The sequence below is a fragment of the Sinocyclocheilus anshuiensis genome, unplaced genomic scaffold (assembly GCF_001515605.1).
Source record: "Sinocyclocheilus anshuiensis isolate Anshui unplaced genomic scaffold, SAMN03320099.WGS_v1.1 scaffold949, whole genome shotgun sequence".
Lineage (NCBI taxonomy): Eukaryota > Metazoa > Chordata > Actinopteri > Cypriniformes > Cyprinidae > Sinocyclocheilus > Sinocyclocheilus anshuiensis.
In genome coordinates, this window is record NW_015554135.1 from 274,371 (window position 1) to 286,076 (window position 11,706).

The 11,706-nt window shown below is 36.4% G+C and overlaps 1 protein-coding gene across 2 annotated transcripts in view; it reads left to right on the forward strand.

Moving 5' to 3' along the window:
* LOC107670370 (homeodomain-interacting protein kinase 2) overlaps nt 1–11,706 on the forward strand; it is a 106,543-nt gene that overhangs the window by 72,266 nt on the left and 22,571 nt on the right. For both annotated transcript variants that reach the window (XM_016462943.1, XM_016462944.1), the window contains exons 3-5: nt 4,989–5,112; nt 9,182–9,301; nt 10,782–10,868. In XM_016462943.1, coding sequence (XP_016318429.1) covers nt 4,989–5,112; nt 9,182–9,301; nt 10,782–10,868 — 331 coding nt within the window. The remainder of the gene's footprint in view (nt 1–4,988; nt 5,113–9,181; nt 9,302–10,781; nt 10,869–11,706) is intronic.

Sequence of the window (11,706 nt, forward strand, 5' to 3'; positions counted from 1 at the left end):
GAACCGGCTTTCTGACAAGATGCGCATTAAATATCGCATGCGATTTATCGTGCAGCCCTACTTTCTATACATCTCTTGTGTGAGACGCGAGTGCAGCAGTGGCTTGGTTTCGGTTTTAACCTAATCAAGATCTTCTCCGCATTGAGCATCTATATTTCTCTAATATTTTGAATGAATAACACCGCACCGGCGCATCTCGTGGGCTAGACTAACAAAACATTAAAATGCAACAACGTCACTTACATCATTATCACCGCATCTCGTGCGCCGCTGATGATGCTCCCTGACGCACACCTAACATTCAAATGCAAATGTTTATTTTAAATTTGATTAATATTCATTCTTTATTCACAATCTCCTCATCACAGGCAGGCACAGCACTCAATTCAGCATGTGTTCGTGTTTGTGTGTGCTGTCTGCCTATATCGTGCGCTATATCGAACATTTTTTCTATTGTTATCGAAGAAGGTGTACCGTCGATAAATATCGATACCGTTTTATCGCCCAGGCCTAGTTTTGACATTGTTGTGATGTATCATATTTTTATCTTTTTACATCCAATTCAGACCTCAAACTCACATTTACAACATGTGTAAAATATTAAATCTTAGTTCTCGTCTTATAACAATATAGCATAAAAGTTTCAAATTCAAACAAGTCCTTATTTTGCTGTGTCATGCAAGACAAGAGTGAGCTCTCACAAATGTGAATATAACAGTGAAATTTACAGAGAGAGGGTCAACAATTCGCTTTTTTCTCCCTCACTCTCCCTCATTCTCCACTTTCTGTCTTGAGAATGCTAATGATGGAAAAAAAGGGAGTTGAGAGAGTGACAGCTTTGTCAGCGGTTTCCTCTGCATTTTGAAGCGAGCGGGAGAGGGTGAGGTTCACAGGGCCTTGAAATAAAAGAGCACTCCCACAAAACAAGCACAATAAAAGGGAGGACTACTTCCAAGGTTGTTTTAGTAAGTTGTGGAGAAATGACCCCACACTCCACCTCCGTGGAGATGAAATCGAAACCGCTCCCCCTGCCTCCCTCATTCTCTTGTTCTCACACTCCTGGACTGTTTGTTTTGTCTCCGTCATTTACCTCCCTTCTCTCTCTCTCTCTCTTTGTCTGTGCCTCTCTTTCTGTCACGCCAACTCTTATTTTCCTTCTTTGTCTTTTTCACTCTCTCGCTCTCTTCGCTGCAAGTCGCAGGTGTGCGGTAGATGTCTATATGTCCCCCTCGGTGAGCCCACCTCACACAATGTTTATTAAAATGGCACGCTGGGAACTTTCAGCTTCCTCTGCTTTAGTGCGCTGCGCTGCGATGCCATGAATATTAAAATTGATCGCGAGGGAGTGTGGCCAGTCAGCGGGCATCAGAGGATCAAGGTTTTTGTCATATGAAGGAGGGGAAAAGAATGACGCTGACCATCGGAAAACTATAAATAACTGGCTTCTTCTCTAACAACTTTGAAAATCCCACTACATTTCTTGTGTAGTCCTTCAAAATTATTATTATTGCTGAGAATCATTTTTTTCATCGCCCTGTTTTATTGTTTTTATGACCATATTAGTATTGATTAATGTGCAACCAACATCATTTAAAATGTTTATAGCTTCAGTGTGAATTATCTGATACTTGATTGTGTCTTAGACTTGAGCCTATTCGCATTCGTGGTTATATGTTTTTTATAATGACTACTAATTGACCACTGTCCCATGATTGGCTACATAACTGTTATAGTTTCATGACTTGCATATCAATCTATGGTCTCTTTCTTCTCACATATTTATTTTATTTTATTTTAAACTACATTCCTATTTAATTTTATTGTATTGTTTTATATTTATACATTTTAATTTTAACTACATTCTTATTTTATTTTTTATTATTTATTTTATTATTTTATTTTATGTAAACAGCCATGTAATAAGCTGTGATAATGGTGGTACTATGGTAACACTGATTGTACTGTGGTACTTTAATACTGTATATGCCATAGTTAACCATTTTCATATACAGTACCATGGTATTTGCATGATGTATGAATAACAATATAATGGCACTGTCTTGGTGCATCTAAAAAAATCATGGTAATACCATGGTAATTTTTTTAAAACCATGTCAGGTTTTACAGTACATTCTAATGTTTTGATGTTTGATTTCCTACATTTAAATTTAACACTTTTGTTGTTGTTGTTAAACAATAGCTGAAACAATATAGATTTATATGTTTATCACATTGAATTGCACATAGTATTTTCTTGTAAAACATAATAATCTTTTACAGTGTGTGTGTAATATATATATAATAGATTTTATTTTTACATTTTATTTATTATTGCATATTAATAAAATACAATGTACTATACAGTAATGTCCTAATTGTAGAAAAAGCATAATGGCACCATGAAAGAGTTGTGGACTGAAATGAAAAGCAGGGCATCTGTGTCTGTAGTTATGAGTGGTGGTCCATATTGAAGGTCAGCTGTGGTTGATGCTTTTTGACATGCCCACACAGAATGATGTCAGAGCCTCAAATAGCAATTGAGTGAGCATGTGCATGCATGTGTGCATGACTGAGGACCTCAGAAGAAGTACGATTCTTCCGTTTGGAACCAAAAAACATTCTTTCTCTGTGTGTGTGATAACCTTTGCCTGACCTCATATCCACAAAACCATTTACCCCAGAGCAACCTGGTGATTATTTGCACACTGCAGTGGTTCTGATGGGTGTGAAGACCTTCTGAAAGCAGCACATGTTGCTCCTGTGCTCGTTTGCACTATGCTGAGTAGCATTGTGTACAAGAAATGACTCCCACAGTATGAGTGCATCGGGCTTGCCATGCAAATATAAACACCAGGAACGGATGTTTGCACATTTGTGCATAATGTCACCCTTGCATACATGCAAGCTGCGCAATGACATGCATGCAAACATAAACACACCTGCAGGGTCACAGCCTGACAGGTTTAAGGTATGCAAAATGAACTCAAACACTCTCTGTATGACATCTGCATGTATGGGAGCTCATTTCCGTGTGTGTGGATCTGGAACAGGGCTGTGAATTTCTCACCACAGATTTGTGCATTATGAGCAGACGTTTTATACGTGAGAGAATGAGGATGATATTTAGTGCCGCGTGTGTTTGTGTTTATCACACCCGCCGAAAGTCCTGCATCAGCAGCTGCTGGTCTGTTTTGCATATGGCATTGGAAGAAGGGAGAGAAAAGATTGAAGTGGGATATGCATTTGCATACGTGGCGGCCGTAATTCGTCCTCAGTGTCACAGAGATACTTTGGGCTGGTAGCGCTGTGGCTTATTTGAATGATAGCGAGCAGGCAGACCAACAGGCACAAGGCTGTATGCAATGGCATCACTTCAGAAGGGTGATGTCATGCGCTATACACCTTGTACAAAAGCCAATGGGAGATCTAACTGCCAAACTGCGTCTTTTCCTGCCCTTGGGGCACCTGTCAGAAGTATTTTGTTTCTGTTTTGTTCCAGATGTTTCTTCTTCACTTCCTTAGGGAAAATAGAAATAGAAACAAATGAGATGTCAAATTGTTGGCGAAATATGAAACTAGAGGACTAAAATGAATGTGGAATTCATCATTTAATGAGAAAAATTCATATTGAAATCTTAGGGATGGATGACATTAGGTTTTTTTATATTGGATATTAATTTTAATATTTGATTAATTGTGTGCATATTCATTTCCTCTATTTTTGCTTTGAGATTATCTATGTCGACATCTAAATCAAGTTGATCTCTACAAACACTATTTAATAACACTTAACAATGTAATATTTTAGTAAATCTCAAAATAAATGTTAATTTTTCGTATTGTACAGTATAATGTGTGATGCTTAAATTCACTTCTATGTGATTAAAAATATATTTTTTTATTTATTTACATAATAATATAGAACTTTAATATCAACCATTTATCCATTTATTGGTTATAACATAAAAATTATTAACGTCTTAGCTGTATCAGACAAAATTTTTATGTTGAGACATTCCTAAAATATGAGTATTTCCATTTATTCACATTACTCAGAAAAAAAAGAGTTTTTCTCTATTGTTGTGGTTTTCCCCTGATAGGTCGAAACTTCAGGTATACTCTTGGTAGCAGTGTTATTTATTTACATTTTATTTATAAATGTATATGTTTTATTAATATTTTTATTATTGATATAAAATAAAATTTTATTTTAATGAAATTATTTATTACAATTATTTTTATATTTTCAGCTTTCTTTTTATTTCAGTTTAATTTTTAGTCATTTTGTTATGTGCTTTTGTCACTTTTACTAGGTTTGTTTGTTTGTTTTAATTTTCTAAAAATACCTACTTTAATTTGTTTTGGTTAACAATAACAACACTAGGTACAGGCTGTTCTTCCAATGTCCAATGATGTCTTTACAAATAATACGACTGTGTTCTACTGACACCCCTAAAACTGAGGCATCAGTCTATTATCTCTGTGAGTGTGTGTGTGTGTGTGTGTGCGTCTATCCTCAGAATGGTGATTCGCATGCAGCACCCAGAGTAATGCCGTCTCTCTCCTCCTGCCCTCACCCGCTGTGTCCGTGGCAACAAAATGCGTCCAGTGTTTGTCTTTATTGCTCAGCTCAGTCAACTTAAATGGGTACAATGAGGTCTTACGGCTGCAACGTAACGAATGCCAGCTTTGGGCTGAATGGAACAGGTTGCACATTAACTGATTTTGGGCCAGAACATCTCCATTTCCTTCTGGCCCTCTGTGGTGAAGGACAATGCAAGTGCTCCATAAATGTGCACTTAACCAGACTTTTGTAAATTGGAATAATTTACATAATTTACTATTTAAAAAAATCGAGATAATGTAGTGTATGTATGTAGTGGGATAATGTATAGACAACTGGTCATTATAGCTAAATAAATCTGTAACTGTATTTGTTCTGCTGTGACTCTATTTTTTAAGTTCATCCTCTGTTTCTGTGTCTGCAGAGCTCCAGAGATCATCCTGGGTCTGCCATTCTGTGAGGCCATAGACATGTGGTCCCTGGGTTGTGTCATTGCTGAGCTGTTTCTGGGCTGGCCGCTCTACCCCGGAGCATCTGAGTATGACCAGGTAAGACTTGTCTAATTCTTTAATGGATTATAATGGAAACAGAATAGAGCTGGAGGTGAAGTCATCCAAGGTTTCGTACATGCGCTGATATTCAGCTTGTCTGAGGTTTCCATTATTAGTACATTTGAGGTTATTTGTTGTACTCTACCCTGGCTGTTCCCAAGCGGCTGTTACCAAGGATGGATTGGGACACCTGGGGAACCAGCCTCTGTGGAGACCCTCCCTTGATGCCCTGCACACCATAAGAATAGCATGAAAAACAAGTTATATATCTTGTTACTGAATATACATGCAAATATTTGGGGTCAGTAAGATTTTTTTATTTATTTTTTTTTTGAAAGAAAGTAATTTATTTAGCAAAGATGCATTAAATTGATCAAAAGCGACAGTGAAGAAATTGATGTTACAAAAGATTTCTATTTCAAATAAATGCTGTTCTTTGGAACATTATATTCATCAAAGAATCGTGAAAAAAAAAAATGTTTATGGTAATATTTCATAATATTACTGTTTTTTTTTCTGTGGTTTTTAATCAAATAAATCCAGCCTTAGTGAGCATAAGAGACTTCAGTAAAAAAATCTTAATGACCCCAAACTATATGCAAATCTGAAAAGATATATATCTTGTATATTGTTAGTGTGACTTTACATTCAAACATTAGAATTTTGTCTTTTTTTCATAGTTGTAACATTATATCTTAATTTATTTTTTATTTAATTTTTATAAATTTGCTTTTGGTGTTTTTGCCTTTATTTAGATTTTATTTAGGACAGTATAATGACAGGAAGTGAAGTGGGAGAGAGAGAGAGAGAGAGAGGGGGCGGGATCGGGAAAGGTGTACGAGCTGGGATTCAAATTTGGATATCGGCGCCGACTATATCTTATACTTCTTCAAATAGCTGATAAAAATCTAACTGATGTAGGCTTCATGTAATTGTAATTCCAGTTTCTTGTTTGGAAATTACATCTTACATCGCAGATATAAGAAATTAAGCAGCAGTTGTGAGAAATATTCACAAAAGTCACGTTTTCAGTATGCACACTTTATATTTAAAACATTTCAACAGTGACAGCACTGTTGACTTACTGTCACTGACACACATTTATTCACTGTTTAATATAAATCGTTGCGTTTTTTCAATGCCTTATTTTCAAGTGTCAGACCCTGGCATTCAGGGGCCCGTTGACCCATGCCATCTTTGGCTGTTTCTATTTTGTAATTCACTGGTCACTAATGATACAAGGATGACATTTCCTGAATGATATTCATTTAGTGAAATGAAGCAGAGGAGTCTTGCTTTTTGTGTGTGGGACATTGTGTGTATGTGTGGCCCTGCCGAGAGAGCCATCTCCTTTCTCAGAAAATGGCTGTGAATCCCTCAATTACTGTTTGTGCTTAAGAGAGAGAAAACAAATCTGACTCTGGGCTGGGCCCCTGCTCCCTCAGCTCTCCTGAAGTGCTGTGTGTTTGTGTGGAGGTGTGTGTGTGTGTGTCGTCTCTCTGACTTTCATCTCTCTCTGGCCCCTCCGTAGTTCTGGACATATGCCACAATCTTCCCAATTAGCCCAGATCCCGAGCTCTACAGCGGGGCCTTCTCTTAAAAAAAAGATTCTGGCTTCATGGAACAGCCCAGGGCCAATGTTCTAGCTCTAAGCAAACCAAACCTGTCTTTAACAAGCTCTTAAACACAGCAAAGGACTTTGCAGATTTGTCTCCCATCATTTCTGTGTACTACAGAGTAATAGGATATATTTTTTTCAGCCCCTCATTTGGTGCATGAAGTCATGTGATTGGGAAGCAAGGACTCATGGCATTTCACCTCGGCTGCCCTGTTTACTTTAGATTTTCACTTGGAAGCAAAACTTGAGAAGTTATTTCCAGTCTCATTTCTAATTACAGCACTTTGAAATCACCAGCAAGAATCCTTAAAAAGTGAATGGGAAAAAAAATGCTATTCTATTTCACAAGACGGTAAATGAGCCAAACGCGGTGATCAAGGTCTCTTGAGCAGCTATGAGCTCGGTCTCAGGATACAAGATTGGCCATTTGGAAGGGGCCGTGGAAGAGATTATTATTATTGTGGATTCCTTCGGCTGCCAAGCTCTTGTATTTACGTCTTTCAGGTGTGTGAATGGCATTCTGTGTAATTGCAGCACCAGGACAGACCTGTAAAAAGAGGGTTTGGCAGGGGAAATCAGACTCATGGTGACAGCATTCATCACAGATGCTGTTTACTCGGCTTCTAATGCTGAAATGTTGAAGTTGTGTCATCAGCGTGGCAGCCAAGTGACTGATATGTTTTCAGGCAGACAAAATGTCATCAGTCTGTTTTAATGCAGCTCACTGTTGCTTTTCCCAGAAGTCCGCTTACAATATTAGTCATGGTTTCTTGCACCGAAAACAGAATCATTTAATTTTTTCATGACCATTTCTACCCTGATCATTAGAATTAAACAGGCTGTTTTTGCTACTGTACTTTAATACTTGTATGTCTTAGAAAAGACCTTGACCTCTAGCACTCTCTATTCTAATTCTATTCTTTAAAAAAAAAAAAAAACTTGCCCCTTTTAGACTTGCACTCTATTCATTTACTAACTGCTTTTCTTAAAAAACACTAGCTTGCTCTATTCTTTTTCTATTCTATCTGTTTTCTTTTTATTTATTATATAATTAAAAATAAAAACCTTGCTAAGTGTACTGCATTAAGCTATAACTGAGACTTGTTAAAGCACTTACATATCATTGCTCTCGTTGATTTTGATTGCTTCCGTTGTCCTCATTTGTAAGTTGCATTGGATAAAACCGACTGCTAAATGACTAAATGTAAATGAAAAAAAAATATTATTATTATTATTTTTAATTATTATTATTATTATTATTATTAACAAATATGTAATAAAAACTGTAATCTCATTATGAGCATTTTAAAACGTAATATGTGACCCTGGAGCACAAAACCAGTCTTAAGTCGCTGGGGTATATTTGTAGCAATAGCCAAAAATACATTGTATGGGTCAAAATTATTGATTTTTCTTTTATGCCAAAAAATCATTAGGATATTAAGTAAATATCATGTTCCATGAAGATATTTTGTACATTTCCTACTGTAAATATATTAAAACTTAATTTTTGATTAGTAATATGCATTGCTAAGAACTTCATTTGGACAACTTTAAAGGCGATTTTCTCAATATTTAGATTTTTTTGCACCCTCAGATTCCAGATTTTCAAATAGTTGTATCCTAACAAGCCTTTTTTCAAAAATTGACCCTTATGACTTGTTTTGTGGTCCAGGTTCACATATAATCTACATTTTTGGAATCTGATTACGTAACCCAGATTACATGTATTCAGTTACTACCCAGCACTGAAAATTGCATACTTTAAACTATAGACTTTGTGTTCTATTTGTCATATGCATTGATGTTTTGAAGACTTTGATGTCAGGCTCCAGCATTTCTGTTTTCAAGAAATGGCTAACTAATAATACATTCAAAATTATATGTATTTACAAAATCTGCTCCACTTTCCTGCAATATTACATGTTGCATTAAATCATGTCGCCTTAAATTTGTATACTTTGTATTGGACCAAGAAGTCAGTCTATGATGTTTATGTCCTCTGCTAGTTAAATGTCTTAACTATACAAATTTGCAGGTCAGAGATCTCCAAACTTGAACTTTATTAATTTTATTATAATTTTATGTTTTTTTTGTTATTTATTCATTTATTTATTTTCAACTATTTTCTGTTAAAGTCAACATGAAATGCAATTTGCAATTTTTTTTTTACTTCCATTGAAGCAGGATATTTGGCAAGAAAAAAAAAGTCATTACTATGACTGTTTCTGTATGACCTGTTTTTGCAGCTTAGCTTCATTAAATAGACTTTGCATTGTGACTGTATGTCAACATATAGTATATTAAAACTTTATATGCAAAATAAGCAAGAAAATTCCCTTTTACTTTCCCCTTTAAGTGTACGCCATCAAAGCAGTGAATATCCAGCACTAAATGTGTGACGTTAGTTGTAAATCTCCTATCGCCTGTGTTTATGTCTTCCACCAGATCCGGTACATCTCTCAAACGCAAGGCTTGCCAGCAGAGTATCTGTTAAGTGCAGGGACGAAAACAACCAGGTTTTTCAACAGAGACCCCGACTCCACCTATCCTCTATGGAGACTGAAGGTAAACTCCCTCACCCTGTTTCTCTTTCTCACTTCCTTAATTAGTCTCACTTGGTTCGCATATAATATGCAGCGACAATGTTTTTTTCTCTCTCTCTCTCATTCCCTTACTCTCTAAACTAAGTTAAATTGATGCATCTACTCCCTGTAAACACACCAAGAGGCTAATGTGAGCTAAATGGGTTTTGTGTGAGAGGACTTGGCAACCAGAGCGACGTGGGATAAATCCCGCTTAATGTCCCATTCTCTTTCTCTCTTTCATTCTTCTGTCCCTTTATGCTCTGTTTCTCTCCACATTCCCCCATCCTTACTGGGCCGGTGGCTGGTTGCCCATAGTCAATAGAGTTTCTCTATAGATGAACTTTTGGTGAACTTTGCAAAGCTTCACATGGGGAAACTTTGATATTATTGAACCCCAATGCAACACCAAGCTGCATTCCTAACCCCCAATATATATGAATCGGATCCAATAAAACTAGAAAATGTGTCCTCATGCATAGTCAATACCCCCTTAAACTTTTTTGAAATACTCAACCCAGTGTCAAGTACTTCCCAGAGATAAGGTTTTATGGTTTTCAGTTATGTTCCGTTTAAGTGTCAACTTTACCTCAGATGTTTCTCCTAAAATTATTTAAAAAAGGAAACATACTGTTGACTTAAAATTAACATGGACAGCATAGTCCAAATAATTTGGATTTGAAAGGGATTATTCAGAAATATTTAAATTCACGTTGAAATCTCTGACTTGTTTTGATTACAAATTTGGTATTTATGCTAATTCGAGCACAGTTTGAGATTGTGTTGAGATGTCCTCAATAGGAAACACATTTGAGATTCTTTTCAAGAGAAAATGAAAAGAAGCAGAACTCTTCAGCATATGTCTCAATTTGCTCTCCATTGCTGCCTAGGAGAAACAATTGAGATGTGAATATGATTTAATTTGTGAGTTTTCTTTACTGTGGGTTTCATTCCAAATTTCAAACTTTCTTTCCATGTTGTAAGTAACATTACTTTTCCCAATTGATTTTCATGATGTTAATCCAAGTGATAGTCCACCCAAAAATGAAAAGTCTGTCATCATTTACTCACTCATGTTGGTTTAAACCTCTATGCAATTCTTTCTTCTACTGAAAAGATATTTCGAATAATGTTGATAACTAATTTCAGTTCCCATTAACTTCCATTGTATGGACAAAAATACAATGGAAGTCAATGGGGACGGAATCTATTTGGTTACCAACATTCTGCAAAATATCTTCTTTCATGTTCCACAGAAGAAAGAAAGTCATACAGGTTTAAATCAACATGAGAGTGAGTAAATTCATTTTCATTTGTGGATGAACTCTCCCGGCTTATTCCTGATGTTGAAAGCGCTTCTCCAGTGTTTAATTAATTTTTTTTTAATTTTAAAAAATTAAGTGGGGTCCATCTTGAAAGATGAATCGGGATATTGCTGACAGTATTCCTGTTTGTATTTGCAGACACCTGAGGACCATGAGGCAGAGACGGGGATCAAATCTAAAGAAGCTCGCAAGTACATCTTCAACTGCCTGGATGATATGGCACAGGTAGGAGTATCGTACCTTTGTTCGTACCACAAAACCTGCTTCAGCTTCAACAGGAGCAGAAATCTGGCTCATGGCTAATAATAACCTCCCTCACCCTCAAAAATGTTTTGTCTCCAACGCTGTGTGGCAAGTTTCCAGTAATACTCACACCTCTGTTACACAGAAAACTTGTTATGTAACTTGGGACATGACTTAAAAGCACAATGGTGCATGGGAAGCTTATTCCCCTTGGAGCTATTCAGTGATAAGACACATGACTTATGAACTTTTGCCTTCTGCGAGTTATTGAAATCAGCCAGCCTCATCACCGGCCGGTCGTCAGATGTCTGGACAGGCCGGGTCACGCTTTTGCCAGCAGTGACGCAAACCTCAATTTGGATTTTTCCCATAAGAACGGACTCCATCCCAGTTCATCAGATAAAAACGGCTGATCTAATTCACAGCAAATTCAGATGAATTCATGGAAATATGCTTATGCTTGGATACACTTAATCTATAATGGATCCATGTTCATGTCCTTCACAACACCCTTGTTTTACAAGAATTACATCAGAGCCTCATTTTCAGGTCAGGTCCTCTGGTGTTATGATCTAAGTACTGACTTGCTCTGTAGTCCAGGTTACTGCACTGGGCTAGTACACTTACTGTATACTGTAGAAGCATATTTTCAAGTGTCTTTGATAAGCTGGAAGGTATTAGGCATACTAAAAAAAAGATATGAATAATGATACTAAAGCTAAACAGAAGCAATGTGAAAATAAATAAATTAATAATAATAATAATAATGCAGATAATAATAATAATAAAAGTATTATTATTAATTATACAAAAATTGAAA